The sequence below is a fragment of the Camarhynchus parvulus genome, chromosome 19, assembly GCF_901933205.1.
Source record: "Camarhynchus parvulus chromosome 19, STF_HiC, whole genome shotgun sequence".
Lineage (NCBI taxonomy): Eukaryota > Metazoa > Chordata > Aves > Passeriformes > Thraupidae > Camarhynchus > Camarhynchus parvulus.
This window is the reverse complement of record NC_044589.1, coordinates 8,786,679-8,810,979: the sequence shown is the minus strand read 5'-3', so window position 1 is coordinate 8,810,979 and position 24,301 is coordinate 8,786,679. Positions and strand designations below refer to the sequence as shown.

The window sequence follows — 24,301 nt, the reverse complement described above, 5'->3', positions numbered from 1 at the left end:
CATCAATTTTTCAATAACCCCTTAAATAATGGAAAACGCGAACGGCGACAACAGTAATGAAAAATGAAATGTTTTGCACGCCAAAGACTTCAGAAAAACATTGTTAATATGTTGCTTCTGCAGCTAAAGAAGCTTTTTTATAGAAATTTTCTCCCCAAAAACCCAACATGTTTGCCCCAAAAGAAGCTGGAGAGTTTTTGTTCAGGCTTTGAGCTCTGTGGCAGCTGGTTAGGAACAACCTGCTTCAAACCAGGGTTTCTTTTGTGGTTTTAAAATTAACCAAGACATCGAGTTCTGTGTTCCAGGAACTGCTTGTACATCCACCCTAGGCTATCATTACACCTTCCCATCCCAGAGAGGGAAAACCCTTCATGCAAAGAGAGCTCTCCAGAAAAAAAATGATTTTTAAAAGGATGGTTTAAACCCTGGAATAAAAAGGAAAATGATGAACTAGTCATGGATGAAGTCAGCATCTCCACTGCTGCTCTTCCCCAGCCAGAAGCCAAGCTCAGTCATCTCTGACCTCTTTGTTTTTTCAGAATAAAGGGAAAAAAATAATCCAAGGCAGCCCCTGAGCACTGGGATCCTGCCCAGCCCCTGGCACTGGGGCCTGCCCAGGGTGCCAGCTCTGAGCTGCCTCTGCTCCCTTCCCCAAGCACAACAGGAAACACTTCTTATGCCTCCAGCACATATATTAGACAATTTTAAATAAATAAATCCATAAATACATAAATAACCTAAGTATTTCTTCCAAGTTCCCATCTCGATCCCTTCTCCTTCCTTCCCTTCTGTCCCCCTAAAAAAAAATTTACAAAGAAAGAAATGACAGACTTTTCTGATTCTTAGGAAAAGAATTTCTCACCTAATGATGAAAAATTGGAATTAAAAGCTGAAAATGAAGTTTTTACTGTAGCACGTTGCAAGTTGTTTGCTTTGAAATATTTTTGATAAATATTAGCCCATTACTGAGCTGTAAAATGAATCAAAGTGCAATGAATACTCTTTAGAATAGAGCACTCACTAATTAAATGTTCTCAACAGGAGCTTGCTTACCCTATCAGAAGGTAAAACTGAGGGATGATTTTTCTCATTTTCTAAGACCCAAGTTGTCGGCTCCCAGACCTCCCAATGATGTCAAATTTCTCTGAATTTAAACCAGCCCAAGTACTCCCTTCAATACATTTAATATTCAGCTTCTTGTATGAGCTGTTACACTGCTGATGCAGAACATGCTCCTAAATAAATCCTTTCCAGCTATTTCCTCTCATATCTGGTGTTTTTCACACATGAAGAAGTCACATCAGGCACTGAATCTTTCCCAGACATGGCAAAGGGACCAGGAACTCTGCAGGTTGTAAAGGTTCAGAACATTAATGTCAGAATAACCTGGGCAGGATGCACCTTCCTAAGAATGATGTTACTTATGGATATTATTCCCTGTTCACAACTGCTTTCCTTCCCTTTTATTAAAAGCTCCTGAGGAACAGGACATGTTCACTCTGTTATTTACTGTTAGGACTCCATCATTCACAGAGTGCAAACTTCTTGACTGTGAAAACTCATTTTCAATGCAGTTCCTACATAAATAGGAGGAAAAATATGCAAGCAGCAAGTGTTAATTACAAGGGAAACTGGAGCATGTGTTAACGAGCTACAACAATTCAGCTTGCAGCACTTTGACAAGTCAGAGCTCAGAAGTGAGAAACAATAATAGATTTTTTGTTTATTTTCCTGATGCTCTCTGCTCAGGGTATTTAAATTAACTGTGCAATAAAATATTAAACTGCCCAACTCTCAGGGTGTGAAATTCACAGGCCAAACACTCATCTGCCAGCACGGCAGATAATTTTTTTAGACATAATATCCAATAATCTGCCACGACTGTCGCTCTGGATTGGGCTTCGTGTGACGAGCAGCAGCAGCAGCAGCAAGGAGCTGCTCTGTGTGAAAAGCAAATGCCACAGGGCACCTGAATTATTGCACAGCCCTTGCTGGTCAGCACAGCAAGGGAAGGACTAAAAGAAGTCATGAGCAGGGTGTTTGTGCATTCTCTGCAGCTGCAATTCAAAGAGAGCCTGTGGGAGCCAAGGCACAGGTGGGGATTGCCCCTGGGCTGAGGAGAAAGTTCCAGCACAAGGAGGAGCAGAGGGAAAGGGCTCAGGGCAGGGACAGCACAGAGCTCCAACCCCAGTGCAGCTGCTGAGGCTCTGCACAGCACCAGGAGCCACCACAGGGCATTCCTTTCATGTCACCTCACCCACAGTTCCAGTCACCCAGAATATTCACCTGAGTGCCTCTCCAGCTACTTGGTTAATTCACAGTCACACAAAGCCAGCTAAGGATGCTGCAAACTCACACCAACAGCTTCAGAACATCAGCCACAGTGAAAAAATCAGGATTTCCAAAGGAGGATCTTTATACATTCTCCAATTACAGTCAACCACTGGAAAATATATTAAAAGAACTCCCAGAAACAAGAAAATGTTTCATCCCAGAGACTGAAAACAAAAAAGGATAATCTTGGAATGTGCAACATCATCCCTTCCCTTGAGCTGTCTCTGACACTTCTCTGACCTCCTGAGGAGACACCACAGTTCACAAAGCCACCTGGAAACTAACTAGGAAAAAAAATGAATAAAAAGGATCAAAACTTTTCCTTTGCTCAGGAGATCCACAGAGCAGCACAGGGAAGGGGGAAGAACCCTGTGGCTCATGCAGCCACAGGCTCCCAGATCAGCTCCTCTGAGGTCTCAAAGCATCTCTAACATTTGGATTGTCTCTAATTCCCCAGAAATCAGGAAAATCACCCCATAACTGGTGTGTACATCCATGATCCTATCACACTATTTAAGAAGGAAACCACATTTTGCAATTATCCAGATTGTCAGTTACCATCTCAAAAGATTAAATTTTATCTTGGTCTGCAACCAAGCAGTAGGGAAAAAACAACCACCAAAAATAACAAAACTCAGACAATTCAAAAAATTCTAAATGAAAACCTTCTAATAAATCATTAAAGTTTATGATAACTTTAATGAGTCAGCACCTCAGTTGTTCCTCTGCAGAACCCAGCACTATCCTGGCTCTGAGTTTGCTGCAGTTCCACAAGAAATGATCCTGCCAGGGTGTGAACTGCCAGCTCCAGCTGCAAATTTCATTTGGCACAGCTGGATTGAACTGATGACATTAAAGATAAATATTAAATACCTGGTTATACAAAAACTCTCACTGCAATTATTTTTGTATGGAGTTTATCATTCCTTCTGCTCCTGTTTTGTTTTCATTTGAAGCAATTTCTCAACAGTGTCTAAAGCAGAGCAGTTGTGAGGGAATGGTTAAAATCTTCCCTCTCACACAGGGATTTTTACAGACATTTCTATGCCCAAGTCAATGGGAAAAGCAAACTGTAGACTTCAGGAATCACATGAAGATTTACAGAGCTCTTGGAGCTCTCAGAAGGCACCTCAGATAATTGTATTTTTCGGATGACTGTGAGAGCCTCCATAGCTAGACAGTTTATATGACTGATATTGAAATGATGGAAAATAGAGAATTAAACTGAAAGTAGATACTGCATATGATTAATGGGAACAAAAACCCCCATAAAACATAAAGAAGCTGAGATAAAGTTCAAAAAGAAAACTTCCACTGCAGGGGAAGAGCAAAAAATAAGCAATGAAGAAATAATATGGATAAGTAAAATGAAATTCTATCTACATTTATTAGGTGCAAATGTTGAAATGAATAATTTGGGAGCCATTAGAATTCAGTTTTTTTTAGAGCTCATTTTCCCCAAATCATGGCCCACCAGACAGAAATCACTTCCCGAAGATTTCCAGCAGAGGAAGGACAAAGGACACTGGAAGAGTCTTTCCTTCCAAAGAGAAATAAAAGCCCCAAGGGTCACAGTGGTGTCAGAGCCCCAAAAGAGCTCCTGGCACTTGCAGGGCACTGCTCAGCCCAGAGTGCCAGGACAAACCCAGGTGCCCCCAGGGGTTGTTCAGCGACTCCTCCCTCACCCTGCTCCCCTTCAGGCACAAGTTTGAGGCAGAAGGGTGCCAGGATCCTGTCCCTAAAGCCTCTCCAGCTTTGGGGTGTCTGTCACAGCTCCCCTGCAGCTTTTTGGCTCAAACAAATGAGGCTTCTGGAGCAAGAGAGAACCTCTCCCTTGGGAGCAGAAAGCAAATGCTGGGCAGTAAGTGAGCATCATTATTAATTTACAATTATTTTGTAACTTACTCCTGAAATGCCAAACCTGTTCAAAGGCAGCTTCCTTTCCATGCCAGGGGTGCTGGGCATTAGCTGCAGTGAAAACAGCTAAAATTGGGTGACACCTTGAAACATCCTTGTTTCCTGTAGCATTTTAAGGCTGTAACTGTGTCAGCTACTTTCTCTAACACTAAAATTATGCAGAAAGTTAATGCTGATGTAACTTGAAAGAAGAAATTTCTGTCATAAACGACACAAACAGATCCTTACACCCTGCAAATATTTACACACAGGAGTAAATCTCTTCTTCAAAGCCCTCCTACAGCTGTCAACAGGAACATCAAGGAGATTATTACTCCTGATGAAGCATTTATCCCTGCATACAACACAGAAATACACCCAACAGAAAAAGTTCAGCATTTTTATGGAACTTAGATAATTCCTCAGAGCCCCATCTGTGGTGCAAAGAACTATTTTCCTATTTAATTTCAAGTTCACCTTTTAACTGCACGAACCTAATGGTTTCCAATTATTCCTCTGTACATAATACAAGGAAAAAAAGGCTGTGGAATGTTTCTCTCTTATCTGGATATTGTCATTTTACTGTCTCAAACTTCTAAAAACAAGCTTTTGGCTGGGGAGGAAATCAGCCAGCATCAGACCTAGTGGGGAAACCCTGCACTTGCTCAATGTCTGTGGCTCTTACATAGTTCCAGATGTTCAGAACATTAATAATGCACTAACTCAAAACCTCTTTTTGAAACTTTAGAATGTGCAAATTGCATTAAAACCTCTTTGCCCTCATTAATGGTATTGTTACAATCCCAGTACTCTGGAAAATGTTTTTTGGCATTTGTTTAACTTTGTGATATTGCCATTTACTCATTTTAACAGCCAGTGTTCAAATCTTAATGCTTTTAATAGGCTGGGCTAAACAGACTACCATCCTTTGGAAATTTATTGAAGTAATTTATTAAATAAGTAAAAGTTGTCTGAAAGCACCATTGCTTTGTTTTATTGATGGCAGGAAAAATGAGTTTCTTATAATTTATTTACAAACCCATGTTTCAGGAAAGTTTTAGAAATGAAAATATTGTCTTCTCAGAGTTCTATTCATTACTGAAACACTTCTTGAAAACAAGAATTGCTACCAATCTCATGTATCTCAATAAGAAAAGGCTCTGTGTGAAATGAAGAAGAGGCAGACATTGAGAATTAATCATGAAATGATATCCCTCCCTCAGCCTGCCATACCTGAGGGTGCCACATTTACCTCAGGCCAGCTTTAAATGCACGTGGACACAGCCAGAGGTTAAACTGAGCTCCCTCCTGTTGGTTCCAAATCCTTGCCCTGAACCTGAACATTCTCAGTCTGTTGAAAGCAGCCCCACGCTGCTCAGAGTTAATTAATATTGTTAATTCCTGCCTGTCTGGAGCTGTGGGAGGGCGCCAAGAAAGGTTTGTCAGCACAAGGGCAAACAACACCTGCCTGAGAGTCCTGTGCAGGTTTGGTGGATACCTGACACAGGGAGAGGAGCCAAGCAACAGGGACAGGAGCTCCAGCCCAAAGGGATTTGCTGTCACCCAATCCTGGCTGATCCCATTCCAGAAAACATCAGCAAACATCTTCCCAGAGAGCAGGAAAATGGGATGAGACTGACAGAGCTTCAGCTCTCAACCAGCAGCTCCTGAAGTTATGAGACAAATAAAAACTCAGCATTTTTATTTATATTTTGTTAAACTGGGAAATTTAGCATTTATTTTTGCAAGTGGCAAAAGTTGCTGTGTGTCATCACTATAACCTTACCCCAAAACTCTCAAGGTAAGCAGCCAGTGCAGTGCAGCATGAATCATTTATATGCTAATTTATGCTAATCGTGCCACTATTTTATGATCATGGAATAGTTTGGGTTGCAAGGAACCTTTAAATGGGATCCAGTCCAACCTCCCTGCAAGGAGCTCAGGTTTTCAAGCAGAGAATTGTTATCAGTTCCTAAGTTTTCCTGTTGAAAACACTCATTCAAACCCTTTCCAACTCCAGCTGTAAAAATCCTGCTTCCAAGTGATGCCTCCTCAATTAGCAGATCCAAATTAACCAACGATGCCTCAGAGAGCACAACAAACCAAAGCAACATTAACATCATCGTCCAAAGCTTCTTTTGTTAAAAAAAACCCACTAAGAAAGGTCAGTTAATTCATCATGATGGATTATCACTAAAATTTATAAGCATTAGCATTTTTCTCCTTGCTGCCTAGGTTGACTTTGATATGACACATATTGAATGAATCATCCAAGATGCAGGCACCAGGCAAGATATATCTTAATGCAGACAGGTTGGCAACATGAGCCCTAATGGGCCTTATCTTAATCTTGTTTAAAAGCATCTTAGATTTCTGGGCAATCTTTTCACCTCTGATATTCTCTTTTATAGAGTGTTTCTTTGCTGGAGTTGCTACTGATTTTCACATAAATGCATTTTTGCTGCATAGTATCACCAGTTTTAGGAGCCTTAAAAATGATGGAGCTTTGGAATTTAATGAATGTTAAGATGAAGCTGATTTTTTAAAAAGTCAATGTGCCACAACTCCAACAATGACATTAAAAATTTCCATGTTGTTTGTGAATTAGCCCACATGAACCATCACAGCTGTTCATAACAGACACCTATCAAATGTGGGCATGTACAGCTGATGGGCTCTTTGTCCATCCATAGATTTTCCTCCACTGCATTGACTCCATATATTTTAAACAGCCACTCTTCAATTAAAAATATATTTATTCAAATACCTGATTAAGATAAAGGGAAATTTCTCTCCTATTGTTTTTTTCTCCATTCACATTGCAGGCAGTAATTCCAAACTGAAATCCAATGTACATACCAAACTAAATTCCAGCTCCATCAAATTATACCTGGATAGAAAGTACTTTAAATTCAAAGCATTGTCCTCAGTCTCCCAGACAGGAAAAAAAAAAAAAACCTTTATTTGCCACTTATTCCAAAGTTGAAGCTTCAATTCATAAAACAGATTGAGCCATCAAAAAATCTGCTTAAATCATAATAGTGAGGTCCATGACCATGTGTATTAATCAGATCTTGACAGCTTTGAAAAATTCCTTTGAAGGCTGCAGCTTTTTAAAGAGAGGCAGCAATTTCCAGTGAAAATCACTTTTGAAATGCAAATATTCTTTATGATGATGAAAGAATACTTTGTTTTCCCTGTATTAATGTGCTTACATTATTCTGTATTTTCAACATATTAATCTCAGCCTTAAAGGCAACCCAATCCCAAATAAAAGTAGTAGAAAGAAAAAGGGCATCCATAGAAAAATATTGGCAATGTGATTTTAAAATATCATCCTTCAATTGTCTGCAATTTCTATTTATCAATACTTTGCTGGGCTCAGGGAGTGTTCCTCCAAAGAACAGAACACTCAGCGTGTGCAGGGTGACCTTTCAGTGAGGCACAAGGGCAGGGGGGGAAGGTTCCAGAGCTGGCCAGCAATTGTTTTCCTCCTTTATTAAATGTCATTACAAAGTCTCTCTGTACTTGTAATTCACATTACCATTCTCATAAAAACTTTCATAAATATTGGTCAGGTCTGGATATGGAAGATCAACTCTCCAACGTGACACTCTTGGAAAGATAACGCTGGAAACTGAAAGATGCTCCAGTTAAATTCTTAAATAAATTGGAGATTTCTTGCAAGATGATTTCCTTTGCATGGAAGTTCAGGGTTTTGTGAGGTTAAATAAATTTATGGTCAGTAATCTGCTTTTTTCAGGGGCTTCCATTACCTGGTCTGATGTGGTCACCTAATGGTTACTGTCAGGAATTGCACTTAAAGACATCCAGGCAAGAAACAACCCTCCCTTTGCAGCCTGCCAGTTAAATAATAAAAGATTAAGGGTTTGTAAAAAGAGAGCAAATAGTTTTTATTTCATTTTGTAAAATATTCTCTGTTTAGGAACCTTAGGGATGAGCAGAAATGTCTGAAATTCTATTTCCATCATGTTGGGGTTTATTATCATTTCGTAGGATTTTTTTGAGAGGTCTTTGTGTTTTGTCTGTTAAGATGATTTAAAAAATCATAAATAATCATTTAAAATTTTAAAAGTCACACCCTTGCAAGCAGTACAGGAAAAATGAGTATGAGTTACAGAATTATCTTACAGGTTTATATTCCTGCTCCTGACCATAAACAACAGGAGCAACAAATAGAGAAGAAAGCAGAACTACTGGGAGATCCAGATTAACCATAATTAGATAACTGTTGTCAGTGAAATTAGATATTACATAGTTTGAAATGGAGAAATTTGATTCCTTTCAGCCAATGTCAGTGAGCAATTCCCCTGACTAAAGAAAAATACACTCCAATCTCCAATGCAGCGAAATGGAACAAGAAACAAGGGAAGGAGAAATTCACTGGATGAATTCTACATTCTGATAGCACAGAAAGAACATGCAAAGACATCCTTGCTGCTGAGTTATACATTTCATTATGTGATTTTTAATTTTTTTCTTAATAAACAATTTCTAAACCTTCAGAGAAACAACATAAGGAAAATTTATGGATCTGGCTGGTTTTATGGTAATGCTAATTGAAATGATTGTCTGTGTTAATAAGTGCATCTGTTGAGAAAAACCAAAGATGTTTGCTCATGAAAACAAACCTGAATGCCAAGAAATAACAATACAATGCCCCTGTGTTATTACAATACATTTATTTGATAAACATTTGTGTATATCGATGTGCAAACCACATCGTGCATTTTCAAAGTGTGTGTGGTTTGATGGGAAGAACTGCAATTCACATTTCCTTACCTTATAGGATGGCAAAAAGCACAAAATTCCTTGGCCAAGTGTCTGACAGACTGACAGCAGCAGGGCTCCCACCTCATCCTGGAACTCGAAGGTCTCGGTGTGCTGGAAGGTCGCGCACAGCTCCCGCCCACTGGGGCCCGTGCCCACCGTGCCAACCCACACCTGGGGGCACAGGGACAAGGTCAATCCTAAACCAGCCTGGAGAAACCTCAGCAGGATCAAGAATGACATTTTAAGTGTGAGAGAAATGTGCTGGAAGGTCATGCTCAGCTCCCGCCCGCTGGGGCCCGCACCCACCGTGCCAACCCACACCTGGGGGCACAGGGACAAGGCTAACCCTAAACCAGCCTGGAGAAACCACTGCAGGACCAAGAATGAAATTTAGGTGTGAAAAAATGTTGAGATATTTGTTAAATTCATTTCGGTACTTGAAGTCCCGTAATTGATATTGCTAACAGCCATCTCATACAGCACGAGCAACTTTTCCAGGGAAATGTGTCTAAAAATTGCTTCTTTATTCATTTTAAAATGTCATTTTCCATTGCATTAAACCAAGCAACAGTCTGGACCTTTTAAGTGACAGATGCCATCACTTTTATTTGGTTTTTGTACCATGGGCAGCATTAGATGGAACAGCCATGCCCAGTTTACCTGGGAATTCCGGATAACGTGATTCGCCTCCAGCTGAATGGAAAACTTCACACCAAGCTCTGAGGAAAAGGAATCCATGGGAGAGAGTGTGCCTGATGTCAGAACAATTGTTCTAACTTCATTTAAGTCAGAAAAAGCCTAGGTGGGAGAAAGAAAAGCAGGAATTTAGAAAATCAACACAATCCCTTTCAGATCTGATGCGTATTTGTTATCACTCAGATTATTTTATCTTCTCACTCAGCTCACCACAGCAGGGTTCAAGCACCAGAAATTCAGCATGTGGACAAGGGTTTTCTGCCTTGAACTCTTTTTGTGCTTGGGCCTTGGGAAGAAGGAACTTGTATCTGCATCATCACGCTGGTCTTCAGTCATCCAGGTGTAAGTTTGTTGTAGAGCAACCCTGTAATCATCTGCAAACCTACACAGAGGCAGAAATATCAGTAAAAACTACAATTAAGCAATCAAATTGTGAGCATTCAGCTGATAAATGTTAGGCCTGACCTGCTGTTCTCTTTGAAGAGACAGGAAAGGACCATGAACAGGCCTTTGAGCATGATCTGTGCTGCAGGGCTCACAACTGGCACCTCAATAATTTCCTCTCTCCCATGCATAGAAACTTTTTCTTCTTTTTCCAGGACAGCACCAAGATGTTTCTGCAAGAGGCAAATTCCATATTAACAACATTCTAAGTGTCTTCTCAAAACCAAAGTTAATAGAGATACAAGACTGTCAGTTCATTGTTTTAAAAGTTCATTTAAAACACCTCTAAAGTCAGAGGGAAAGGGGCAAAGAAGGGCCAAGGGAAAGGGAACAATACTTTCAATTTTTAACAAAGCTTTTAACATATCTGGCTTACATAGAAAGGAGGGATAAACTTGAAAATAGGGTAAAAACATTTCAACACTCAATAAAAATGCAGCTGGATAGAACAGGCAAAAATATCACTGGCTTAATGGTTCAATTCAAATAATTGTATGTGAGCAATTGTATCCTTCAAAACATTGATTCTCCACAAATTCCAGTAGCTCGAGTGGATTACTCCTGGTTTTCATCAGGAATCATTTTCAGACAATTTTCAGTGCTGCAGTGAATGACAAGACCTGTTTCCATTTAACTTCTGTGCATTTGAAGATGTTTAACACCACCAATATTATGTACGGTGGTGCTCATTTAATACAGCACACAACATTACCTGTAAAATGGGAAAAGTAATGCCAGTTATTCCCATTTGGTACAAAAAGTTGAGCATTTCTTTGCCACTCCACACCTTACAGGCAGTTTCATAGGCTCTCTCCACCAGCTGCCCAGAGCTCTCCTGCAGCCAGCTGAAAGAGAGAAAAAGCACAAATCACTTCAGCATTGATTTTAGAGATTTAGAGACACTTTGTACGTACAAAGCAAACCTCAAAAATTGCACCAGACTCCTAAGATGATGATAATTGTTTTACTACATGTAAGGAGAGAGATTCTGCTTTTCCTTTCTGCCTGTTTTTCACTGCTGAACTCCCATGGAACTGCTTTGGATGCAGCTCATTGAAATGAGAAGGGAATTTCTCCCCACATGTTTATACTTCATATAATAGATAATAAAGAAAAGGAATTAAAATGTAATTTCCTCTTATGATATGTCAGGCTCATTCAAGCAAGACTTCTGCTGCATATCTAAAGCCACTCATCACTGCTCCAATTGCTGCAGGTTGGTTTATCATCCCTGTCAACTGCTGACTTTCCAATTAAGAACAAATCCTGAGGCATGAAATGAACACTTTTCATATTTACACATGGAAGGGAAAGTGGGGCAATAACGAGTGCCCATTTAAACCTACCCACAGGTACTGGCAACTGCTGCAACTTGAAGCAGAATTATAATTGTAATACAATGCAAAATGTGATTGACTGCTAAAAGCACGAGCTAAACACGGAGAGCATCTCATTTGCTGGAATTTTCTCTGAGTGAACCTGTCCTCCTTCACCCCTGCAGCAGCACAAGCCCTTGTCTCTGGTTAGAAAAGCAGCTCCTTTCCTCCCTGCTAGGAAAGGCTGGAGCTGTCTGCTCCATCAGAAGGCAGGAGGCATCAAAAGGACAGCTGTCAGTGCTGCAAGAGCTCAAAATATTTACCTGCAAAACCAGTTCATCATTAGCAACTCAAGAGCAAGGCTCTGGGACTGCTTCAGTTCTAGATTTCCTGCCCTGTCACCATAAATAATCTGATCCATGGAACAATTAAAATATAACTTCCCTTCTGCCAGGTGAAATGCAAACAAAACCCACCAATACTGCCACAACAATCACTTCTTTGGCTAAAATTTGCTTGATCTCATTAAGGAATGGTGATCACTAAGACTAAGGCCCCAGTTCCTCAAATGTAACATCAAAAAGACCCGGAACTGAAATCAGGACAAGGCCTCTGTGACAGGAATTAAACAGATTTACAATGGGTAAAACACTTCAGGAAATGTAAAATGCTTCTCTGTTATGAACTTCAAACATCATCACATACTTTTGAAATAATAAATGCAAATACAAACTTAACACAATGCCCAAATAGCACCAAAAATACCTTAAATTCTCAAATAAATTCCATCTAACATTAAAGCATTTACTTGCAAAGCCTGTTAAATTATTTTTAGAGCTAAGTAGGAAGCATAAATGAAATTAGCTTGATTCCCAGAAAGGTTATCTCTGGTTTTGAAGTGAAAATTGCTGTATGCAGTATTTCCAGGAAAAGAATGAATGGATGTTGTACACATGCCTTCAGTTCCAGGAAGAGTATTTGCTGCTTCCCTCACTACCAGAAAATTCCCCTGTTGACACAGCATATTCCATTGAACACAGTGATCAGCCTGCTAAACGTGCATCTCAGCAGCAGAGCCTGCCAGACACCTCCACTGGCCCAGCTGCGCATTCCTCACAAAGGTCACTGCAGCACCCGTGGCACCAAGCCCATCCTTAAGTGCTTTCTGGAATGAGGGCCCAGGATCTTTTAGAAGTGAAAAAAGATTTTTTTCTAGCTCCCCATGCATTTGGCAAAGCCATGTCACTGTGCAGGTGCATTTTACCTATTACTGGCTATTTACACCCAGTCTTCTGCTTTCCAGCAACTGCTTTTCATGCTGCTGGCAGATTTGCCAAGACAATCAACCTCAGTCTTCCTGATAAGGTTAAAAAGCTTGAGGCAATCAAATCTTCAGCCATGCTGTTCTTATCTTTTACTAAAGTTTAACATTTGAAATATCCAAGGTAGGAGAATTGGCTTCTGCCAAGCAGAAAAGTCCCTTGTCTCTGTGTGACACAAACATTAACTCTGAGCAGAGAGCGAGGATGGGAGAGTGAACTCCTCCTGTGCTGTGCTGCTGCAGCAAAATGAAGATTCTGCACACACTGGAGCAGAACTCACTTAACTGCAAAGCCACTTGTAGCTTATTCACTTTTTTCTGCTGACTTTGATACTTCTACTTCACCCAAAAGACTTTGCCCTGGACCTCTTGTTTCTTCCTGGGCTTCTGTCCATCTGCTTTTGGCACATCCCCTCTCAGGATTTTCAACTTAGGCTCAGCTCTTCCCCTTCCAGGAAGTTGTTTCCCAGGGAAAACAAAGGGCATGACTGACAAATTCACTTTCAACTAGGAAGAATTCAGTTGATTCCAATCTGATTCCAACAACAGATTCCAAATTCTTTCTGTCCAAGGCTCTGAAAGCATTCTATAAACATGAACTAATTAATTCTTTGACAAAATAATGCTATTATTATTTGTCAAATAAGCAAACGTGTGACATACAAAAATTCATCTTATGAAAATTTTCATACTTTATAAACCAGGAGTCCAAAAAAGCCCCATAAAGAGCAGCACATCATTCAAGAGCACAAGACTTTTCAGAAGAGAACTTCAATGTTTCCATGTGAGACCAGTAAATTTTTTAATAGATCAAACCCTGTGGATTCCTCAAATGAACATAAACAACTGCATAGTTGTAAGTGCACCTTTGTTGCATTTTATCTGATGTGACAGAGCAACTTATACCATCAAATATGGTATTTGATAGTACCAAATATCAAATAGCATAAGGTAATTTGGTAAATATTTTTAATATTTACCAAAATATTAGGTAATTTGGTAAATATTAATTGATATAAAGCAATAAAGAGTTGCCTTACTTGATCAAGGAGCAGCAGACAGCTCGGAGGGGCTCATGGTGCTTCTGCCTGATGCTGTTGCTGACCATGAAGTCGAGCTCCTCGCGGGCAGCTCGCAGCTGGCTCTCGGTAACCCCGTAGCTCACAGACTCCCGAGCACAGTCCTCAATGTTGTGGGCTTCATCCAAAATGACTACTTGGTCTTTTAGGTTAATGTCCATCTAAAAAAGAAAATTATTGTCTGGTGAAACAGAGTGAAAGACATGAGAAACAGCAACTAACAGGAGGCTGTTAAAAATGGATATTCTGCAGCACTGTGCAAATGAAGCTTTTCAGGTTTTGAATCAATTTCTATAACCTAGAAAATATCCAAGGGGGGAAAACCCCAGGAGTTATTTTATAGACAGTATTTTGGACATGAATGGGATCTCAGCTGACCATAGAAACAAAACATTCAGTGGGTAATTTCTTTTAAATTCTTCTTTTTAACTTCTTGCCACTTGTCCCCAGTATACTCACACTGTCCCGGATCTGTGGGTCCAGGAGATAATTGTAGGGACAGAACACAATGTCTGCCCCCACCATGAGCTCCCTGGCTGCAAAATAGGGACAGGCACGAAGCTTCCTGCCCAGCCTCACCAGGTCCTCAATGTCCCACGCCTGGTACAGCCCAGGGCCAGGCTGCAGGGCATGGTGCTCACTGAGCTTGTGAACACCGTGGTAGAAAGAGCAGGACTTGCCCTGAAAGCAAACAAGTGCAGAGACTTAGTGGGTACAAGAAATAATGAAAATCAAGCAGGCTAAAATCTTCCAAAGTTCCATGCATTTGGCTATTTCTCAGAAACATTTCTAACAGCTGCTCTTTATGCCCGACAATAACACCTCACATCAAGTAAATCCATGTTTCTAAAATGTACATCAATAAAGGACACTTCTTTCTTCTTCATTTATAAACCCAGAGATAATTTCAGTCTTATTACACCATCAACCTGGCAGTCATATCTTATTCCTACCACCATAAGTTTTTACAGTGTATCAACATTTCCTAACAATTAATATTTAATTTTAATGCCACCAGGTGGTATTTAACCAATAAAATATAAAGAAGTAAAAAATGTTACTCATTCCAGCTGTTAAATCTGCCTTTGTTTAATGAATGCTCATTTTCTCAAATAAAATTACTCACATGTTTTCCTTCCAGCAATTCTACACACATTTCATTCCTGTTACTACTGTGGGACACCACAGGATGAATGCAGGTATAATCCCTGCTGGAAAGGATTGTCATGGGCACACAGGAATATGCTGTCCTCTTCAGCTCCCTGCTGATCTGGGTGATTTGCTTGTGCGTTCGTGTCCCAAAAAAAATTTTGGGAACACACAACCGATCTCCATTTTCTTTCTTCTTTGTGTGACTGGGATCTTTATCAGGTTCTTTCCCAGAAGCACAGGAACACTCAGTGCAAGGGCCAGGAGGCTGCAAACCAAGACATCAAAATGATGCACAAAATCCCACTGTGAGATGAATGTGCTAAATCTGCTGATGGTCTGGAAAGTGCCCTCTGGGATAACTGGTTCAGTCACCAGGGCTGCCCATCAAGCTGCAACAAGTTCTAAAATGTTAAAGCACCACATCCTTGTGCCTGGAAATTTCTAAAAAAAACCTTCCAGCAATCACAATTTTATCATAACCAAACCAATAAGAATTATTGATCCAGTGGAATATTTACACACGTGAATAATGCAAATAAAGATTCTCACACTGAAGCTTCAGCTCAGGACACTCCTGTTACAGAGCAAGAGTCCAAAACCTTCAATGAAGAAAACTTGGAACAGACACTCAAATTAAAATAATTTTTTTCCTGAAAGCAAGCAGAACTGTAGACAGTTCAGGATCTCTGTGTGCAGATAAAACAGACTGCACCACACACTCTCCATTAGAAACATGCTTGCTGTGCCATTCTGCCAAAGGCCATTGAGTAACCAGGTGAATAAAGGAAACACGGGGAATAATTCTAAACAGATCCTAATCCTGTAAAATATTTGTTAAAAGCCATTTTTGTTCTGCCATCAGAACATTAAATACTGGAACAACTGACATGAAATTGTCATCATGAATTTGAAGAGCCACATAGGAAACAAGGAACTCAAGTGTAACCATGTCCAAACACACCTCTCATGGAAAATAAAGAGTTCTTCCAGAGTCAGACACTTTGGATCTGGGCTCAGGTGGTAGTGCAGGTAACAACACGCAGCTGCCACTGCAGCACTCCTCCCTGCCTTTAATTGTATCAGTAAGATTATCCATGATAAACAAATGCTAAGTCATGCTGTGTGTTACACCACAATCCTGGGGATCAAGCTGTCTTCAGCTTCCACTGCAAGGAAAAGCAAGTTCGTGTTCCCCTCAGCCCCAGTCAGCCTTGTGTGCCATTAAATATGACAATACATGATAGAAAGCATGTAAATGTAACCCTCTGAGCTGCCACTCACTGGGATAAAAGGTTCACTGATGTGCCAAATAAACAGGCCTCAAAGCAGATAAAGTTACACCCATGCTGGAATTGTTACATTCCCCTCTCAGGTTGCCAGGAACAGCAGATTTCATTACCCTGTGCTGCCACATTAAATAGCCAGTTCCAAATATCCTGCCTTCTATATTGAATAATTACTTATTCACTGAAAGGATAAAAAGAGGAGTTATGAATGGGGCTCTTGTCACCAGGCAGGCAGGAAACAGCTGACATATGGTATATGTTACATATGTGCAATGCTCACTCTGAAAGCTCCAATGCTACCTTGATATTTCTATCACTTACATTCTGCTTTGCTCCTGGAAATAATGGAAACCACATTACCAAGCTAAAAATTAATTGAACTAAAGCAGTGACTGTATAGGGCCTTGAAGAATATGTCTATTTTTTAATTTTAATCCAAGTCAGATTGTATTTTCAGAGGGAAAAACAATACACAGGACACCACGATGAGACTTTACCACTAATATTTCACTGTTGTGCTAAGCCAAATAAAAATAATTGAAAAATATTAGGACCCATCAGGCAGCTGTTTTGCCAGAGTTCTTAGAACAACAGGAAAATGCAGCTCAAATTAATATATAAAATCATGAACAGAAGGTTCTCCTATGATGGGCTTTAAATAGCAGATATTATTCTTTTCATAAAAAAGAAATAAAGTGTTCTTATGTGTGAGGCTTATAAATTACAGTATTTTACAGGTGGGCTTAAAAGTTTGGTTTAAGAGGTTTGGAATTGGTATAATACTGGCATTAAGAAGCACTTTAGCCATTATTCCAGTACTAAAATGTTACCTTTAACTTTGAAAAAAGTTTTATGTTCAAAAAACACTCAAACCCACAATACTGAGAAAGTTGTAAACTCAGGCTGATTTTATAGTAAGTAGTTAAGAAATAAAACTGCCTGCAGTAGTCACAGCATTTCTGAAAGCCACAGCCACCATTAGCCCCAAATAGTTTAATAAATAAAACCTTTTTAGGAGGTCCTTCATAACGAAGAAAAACTTTAGAAAATTGGTTAAAACACAGTTTAAAAGTTGAGCTCTCCATATTCTTTCCACATTACTCCAGTGAGTCAATTTGCATTAGAATCCTTAAAATACATATTTAAATTTTATAAAAGGCAAATTATTTTAACTCTGTATTTCTCCAAGAACCAACTGTGGGTATCTTATAGCAACACCTAATGTGGTGTTCCTCTCCCATTCCTGCAGCACAAAGAAAGAAAACTCTCCATGAACAAGGGGTTTCCTTGGCAGTGTTGTCTCAAAGCACAAATTTTTACACTCATACCACAGAGATACTGGTTAAGATCTAACAAAATTAGAAAATGTTTCAATTTATCTATGAAGGAATTAGGGGAGGACTGATTAGAAATAATTCATACCGAGACAACAGAATTGTATTTCATAATACCCTCTGGCTTCAGAACTAAACCTGTTTTCAGCTATTGGAATCTGAAAGAGGGATTTTCATTTGGAAGAGGGCAAAAAAAGATCCTCCTGTACTTTCTGCAGTATTTAATCAGAAACACCCAGGAGCAGATGCCATTAGAGATCAGATATCAGCCTATATGGCCCTTAGGCTAATGCAGCTTGTTTGTACTTCTGTCAGGGCTAGATAAACCAGCCTATCACATCAATATTTATATGGCAAAAACGTGGAAGTCCGATTAAAAAAGGAATAATCAAGTCCACCACCCTGTACTGTGTGTAAAATAGAGCTAAACAAACACTGGGGCTGTGATCTTTGAAACACAAAGAGGTAAGAGGAGTTCTTCATATCTCCATCTACATTTCCCAGTTACAAAGGCACCTGAATGCTGCAGCAGTGAATGTCTCTTGTGTGAAATATCACACAAGCACAATCTAGGGAGATATCAGCAGTGACATTAGCAGAGCTTTTCAACTGCTCCTTTGGAAGCTCTCAGAAAGCCCAGTATTCTGCTGCTGCTGCTGCAGCCTCTTGTTTAAAGCACACAAAGCAGCTGTTTATCCTCCCCCAGTCACCAGCAGGTGAACCCAGTTCAATATTTATCACAGGCTTTCACAGATCACTGCTAACCAAGCAAACGTTTTAATTAAGCTGGAACTTGCTTCAAAGAGCTCATTCAAAACGTCAATCAGCAGGAAAAGGATCAGATACGGTGTCAGGTGAGAGCATGTAATACAAATCCACAACTTTCTTCATCCCATCGTGGTAAATTAGCCCATTCTGGAGTCCAGACCCTGATTGTAACAGGCTGCCAGTCCCCTGGAATGTGTAACAGAAGTCACCCAAACCCCATTGTGCAGGTTGTAAGCAATATGTTAAACTGCAATGGGCTAGCACATTAAGACAGATTCTTTTCACAGTTGTTTTTTGATACCCCAAGTGTTTGTTACACTACTCTCCATTTACTGTTTACTTTCTTTCCTGCTGGAAATGGGGATTCCTTAACCCAGCTGCCCCAGTTTCTCAGGCCATATGCTCTGACAGAAGCAACCAAGAGAGTATCCTGAGGTTATAATTTCCCCCTTAAACTCACATTGGAACTGCCCTCCCTTGCAGGAGTTAATCCAGAGCTGGATTCCCAGGCTTGGAGTGAGAGCAGCTGAGAACAGGTTTGGGTGCTCAGCCACACACGTGCAGGTGCTGCGATGCAGCAGGGCTGGGCAGCACAGAGCACCTCTCATGCTCTTACAACAACCAACCCATTCTCCCTCCTGCAGTAGAAACAGGACTTGATAAGAAACTAAATCTGCTTTGAGCAGAGGAGTGACCACTGTAAAACACAGGATATCCTAAGGCAGCTTGCCTCAGTGAACAAGACAATGCTGTTATCACATCATTGTATCACCCTAAGCACAGTCCATTAGGTGAGTGTTGAACAGGAGCTCTGTTGATTTCATTTCCTAAGCCACACCAGAAAAGCTTTTGTATATCCAATACCTGGGCTGCGATGCTCTGCCTGTTGTAAATAAATGCAGTTAAGGCTCACAACTACAAATGACAAATAAGGTTTTACTTTCTGCAATTTTCTTGATACCAGACAAGTTCTGAGTCTGCTAAAGGAAAAGCTCATCACAGCAAAATAATACCTTATTCTTTCATCCTCAAAAAGAAACTTCAACAGAAATTATCCCCTTTCTTTCTGCTTAGGTTACTTCTTTCTAAAGATGTAGCATACAGCAGACTGTTTAGTTTTCAATTTTCTTCTAGACAAGTAATTTCTACAAGTTTTAAATCAAGTTTTTCATGTACCCACACTAAAGTACAAAAGGAAATTTTACAATCAGGAAGGACAAGAGTTCTTTTTATTTGAAAATGAACAGCACACTCTGGTGGCCTTTGGGTTTCAAACTACCAAATGAAGCTCAGTGGCACAAAGCATTTCAAATCTTACTCAGAAATCTACAGAGCTCTCCAAAACTAATAAAAACTACCTCCCATCAAATGGCCTACAACACAGATTCACTTCTGTTAAGAAAATATTTAGCTCCCAGTATCTTACAGCAATCCTATAGGTTTTGGTTTCCTTTGGGGTTACTACATCACACCTTGGCCTCTCCCACTCAGCCCTCTACTGCCTCACATCCCTCTTCTACTGCTTTTGTCCCAACAAACATTTATGTAAAATCTATTTTCAAACAGTAAGAAATGCAGAAAATTGCCCAACAAAGCTGCAGAAACAGGTGCAATCTGTATCTGAACTTCTGATGTGATACTTCTGCTACAGAAAGTGGAAATAAAAACTAAAACACTGAGGAACCTTTTCATTAGCTGCAATGTTTGCTCAAACTTCATTAAGCTGCATTTCATGCATAACCCCTTCACATAAAATGTTTTAAATTGTTCTTGAACTAACACTCCTGGTGTAAAAGATATTTCTGAATTACTCACTGTTTGGGGAGAAAAAGTAGCAGTTTTCATGCTTTTTTCAGAGTGAACAATCAGCTCTCCATTTTTCCTCTGATGATAAACTTCCAGAGCATCAACCAACTGCACTCCTTTAGCAAAGCAGTGACGTTTTCTCACCTGCTGGGGAAAGAAACAGTGGAAAAATGCACTGGGCAGAGGGATGTGCTCACACTGGCAGCCCTGGTCTTGTTTCAGCTGAGTCTGGTTTAGTAACTGGGCATCAACAGTTTAACCAAGTCTAAGCCACACAAAAGTTATTAAGGAAAGCTATAAAGTTTTAATTATAAAATAATATGTAGTTATTGCTGAGCTTTTCTGCTTTGCTTTCCCACTGTTACAAAACTTACAGAAATCATAACACCATCAACTGGGAATAAATATATTTGGGGGATATTACTTGTTTAAATGTGAAAGATTTTAGGACAGGGTACAATGAACAATTTATTGCAACAATGGACTCCTTTGTAACAAGTAACAATAAAAATGAACAGAACCCTGTCACTCTAAACCTTGACTGTGATGTGATTCATTATTTCCCACACCCTCCTCTGTAACATTAACTGCATTTTAGAGTTTGCTTGAGCTACACCCAGATGATTTCACTGCTCACCTGCTGCTCTGTTTCTAAAGGACGAATCCTCTTCCTGTCTACCTGAAAATCATCGTTCTCACTGGCACGAAGAGATAACTTCTTTTTGGCAGACAGCTTTGAAGCTAATGTTTCATTTTCCTTACATTCTGTAATTAACAAAATAAAATGGATGTCCATTACTAGGGATGCATTAAATAAGAGCAGCATTTTAAAATGTAACTACTACAGAACAGTAACTGCTAGAATTACTATAAATTATATGGTGTAGGAAACAGTGTTAGCCATTTCTAGACACATGAACCACTGGACAGATTTCATGCAGGGCAGAACCATGGCTGCTACTATGATGGTAATAAAACCATCCCTGGCCTGAAAGCAGCAGAATTTGAGCTGCCTACAGATGAAGTTACCTGTGTTTGGTAGAGGGCTCCCAGGTTTCCTGGAAGTTCCTGGCTCAGGATAATTGGCAGAACTGGGAGTCCCACTCGTTGCAGCCTCGCTGCCCTTGGGCTGGGAGTGACACCTGCAGTGACAGGGTGGGGATGGCTCTGCCTTCCTGTCCTCCTTGTCACACGACGAGGTTGGCACTGACTTCTCTGGGGGACAAAGTCATTTCTCTGTCATTAAAACCACCAGTGAAAATGACAGCCCAGTACCAGTCAAGCTGAACAAGCTGTGGTCACCTCTGAAGAACTGCAGTGCACAGAATGGAAAACACCTCCCTCCCCCCAGCAATCCACACAACCCACGAGGATTTTTCCTCCATTCCCTTCTGGGACCTAAGCCCAGCTCAGCATTCCTGCTTCATGCTGCCATGAAGGCAAGGTGTCCAGTGCTGGGCCCAGACCTTAAACCAAATGTTTAAAGGCTGATGAAAACCAATTAATTGTTTTATATTTCGTAATAAAAGCTGTGCAGACACTAGGACACTCACCATACAAAGCCTGCTGCCATGATAATGCAGAACAAAGTAAGGCCAAGCTTTTGCCACTTCCTGTGGGGCTCTCCAGCAAACAGTGCTGCCTGTTATTCAAGCCTTTAACAATCTTTAAGGAAAATAAAAGAAACAGAATTAACAGAAAACAAAGCAGAAGTGTTTAGCTAATCATAGTAATAATGGCCTAATGTCCAGCCTAAACTTTCCCTGCCACATCTCAAGGCTGTGTCCTCCTGTCCTGTCACTGGTGAAAACCTTTTAAAATGTTTAAATATAAATGCAGTAATTCATTTAGAAAAGTCCCCAAAAAAATGAAAACTTCTTGAAATATTACTGAACATAATTCTTCTGTTTATACAATGTGGTCTACTAAATCATTCCCCACCCTATAAACCTGAACATTTGTATACAACTGTAATTACAGCATAGCTGGATAATCACAAACACCCTTACACCACAAGGAACTTGTTTCTGGGCATAAATGCTCCCAAAAATGTACTTCACCATTCCCTCATCATGGCCCAGGTACTGCACAGCACAGAGAACACTGAGTGGTCACCACTAAACCTCAAGATACTGCATGTTGTGAATTTAATGTGTCAGCTTCCTAGATGCTGGCAGAGATTTTGGAATTCCAAACACCTGCAAACACAAGCTCTTAGCGTGGCAAATGCCAGGACAAACTGTACTCACAGCGTTCATCATGGCGAGCTGGGAGGGGTAAGCCTTGCAGGGGAACAGGATCCTCACCCCCCCTATTGTGTACTCTGCCCCATCAGAAGGCATTGCCAGCTTTCCCCCTGTCTGCTTCAGCTTGAAAACTGCAATTAAAACACAGCATTAATAACTCAATGCTAGCAAACAATAAATAAACAAAAACACCATCAGCTGCACACACCAGTTCAGATTCTGTTAGACTGGAGACAGAACCCAAATCCATGCAGGAGAAATATTTTAGAATATTAAGTGACTAAAACCAGACACTTTTAACTCTAGAGGTCCATCAGCTTGAAGTGCAAGATGTCATAAACTACAAACATACAGCAGCTTGTACATTTTATAACAATGAAAAATAAAACTGGACAGTGACTTTAAAAGTGAGATGCTTAAGAACATCTTTCTTCCACAAACAATACAGTAATTAGTCAGGGGAAAGGAGTATCACTCAATTTACTATTCTGTTTTTATTACCTTGAATACCATTGGATAATAAAAGACAGACAATTTGTGCTAAAAAGGTGAAATTATTGAACTAAAAATATTGAAGAGGCATAAATGGCTTTAAGAGACAATATTTTTCAACAACACAGGGTTTTTTTTCTCATATTTTTTCAACACTGATAACGACAGCAACTTTAAACTGGCAGATTCTCTAGGATAAATTAACTCATCTGACTTTTATTAAACATATACATCAAAGAAGCACCAATTCATGGCACGATTCAGCTTCAATATCGAACTTCACAATAGGAAAAGCAATTCTAGCAAAAGATGACGGCTGACACGAGTTTACATCCAACCCCTCCTTCCAGAGGGAAAGGCCACCTCGCTCCAAGGCTTTTCCCAACCCATTCTGAGAGGGGAACTCGCTTAAACGAGCACAACTCCGAACCCAGTCAGCCCTGAGGAGGAGGGAGGGCGCGGGACACCGCAGGGCCCCTTCGTGGTGTGACCAGAGCTACCAGGCGCTCCCCCAGGGACATCTCCACCCGGGCAGAGCCGCTCTGCCGCCCGAGCGCTCAGGAAGCGGTGGGGCCGCCCCAGCCCAGCCCACAGAGCAGCACCTGGGCCTTCGCTTCCTTTGTGTGCTCGGCGAGGCGGAGGCGCCGCCGCCGCTTCCCCCGCGCCCCTCACGGCCCCGCACCTGCGGCCCCTCAGCGCCTCCGTCCTTCCCGCCTCCGCCCCAGCCAATCAGCTGACAGGAAAGGGCCGCGCGCCGCCAATCAGCACAGCGCACACTGGGACGCTCCCGCCTTCACCTCTGCGCGCCGGCAGCCAATCACAGGGCGTCTCGTTGGCTTCCGGGTTGTACGCGTTGCTAGGCAACCGCGCTTTTTATGAAATGTTCTAATACTTGTTATTGTTATTGGCCTTTATCATTATTATTATGAATATTATATTTATTATTCTATTTTTCGGTTTTATATTTATTATGGTTTATATTTTATAAGTATTGCATATTATTATTCGGTATCATTATCATTATTTATCATATCACAACATTCTTAATTATTATTACTATTATTGTTGGTTTTGTTAATGTTATTGTTATTATTGTGACTATTGTTATTATTAAATATTTATTATTTTCTATTTACTATTATTATTACTATTATTATTATTCTTTTAAGCAGAGTGCACAAAACACATCATGGAAAAATTAATAGTTTTTGGAAAGTCAGTGTCTTTTCATTACTGCCAAACACAGCTCCTGCTCTTGTCAGGTGTTTCCCTCAGGTGAAATTTGAGATGAAGCTGAAAACTTATAAGCAAAACAGAAAACCCCCTTTGAATGCAGT

General features: G+C 40.4%; 1 protein-coding gene across 3 annotated transcripts in view; it reads right to left on the bottom strand.

The window, feature by feature from the left end:
• The window catches only part of BRIP1 (BRCA1 interacting protein C-terminal helicase 1), a 46,306-nt gene extending 22,624 nt beyond the window's left edge, over positions 1-23,682 (bottom strand). Inside the window, exons 1-14 of one of the 3 annotated variants that reach the window (XM_030962944.1) lie at positions 23,647-23,682; positions 22,476-22,603; positions 21,780-21,891; positions 21,256-21,441; positions 20,864-20,991; positions 20,236-20,373; positions 15,007-15,297; positions 14,340-14,561; positions 13,842-14,041; positions 10,877-11,009; positions 10,186-10,337; positions 9,931-10,102; positions 9,685-9,822; positions 9,034-9,195 (exon numbers count right to left, since the gene is read on the bottom strand). In XM_030962944.1, coding sequence (XP_030818804.1) covers positions 9,034-9,195; positions 9,685-9,822; positions 9,931-10,102; positions 10,186-10,337; positions 10,877-11,009; positions 13,842-14,041; positions 14,340-14,561; positions 15,007-15,297; positions 20,236-20,373; positions 20,864-20,991; positions 21,256-21,441; positions 21,780-21,891; positions 22,476-22,568 — 2,127 coding nt within the window. In that variant the 5' untranslated portion in view covers positions 22,569-22,603; positions 23,647-23,682. Of the gene's footprint in view, positions 1-9,033; positions 9,196-9,684; positions 9,823-9,930; positions 10,103-10,185; positions 10,338-10,876; positions 11,010-13,841; positions 14,042-14,339; positions 14,562-15,006; positions 15,298-20,235; positions 20,374-20,863; positions 20,992-21,255; positions 21,442-21,779; positions 21,892-22,475; positions 22,604-23,566 lie in introns of all 3 variants that reach the window. The other 2 variants (XM_030962946.1, XM_030962945.1) reach the window with 2 other exon arrangements.
• Between the last annotated feature and the right edge of the window lie 619 nt (positions 23,683-24,301).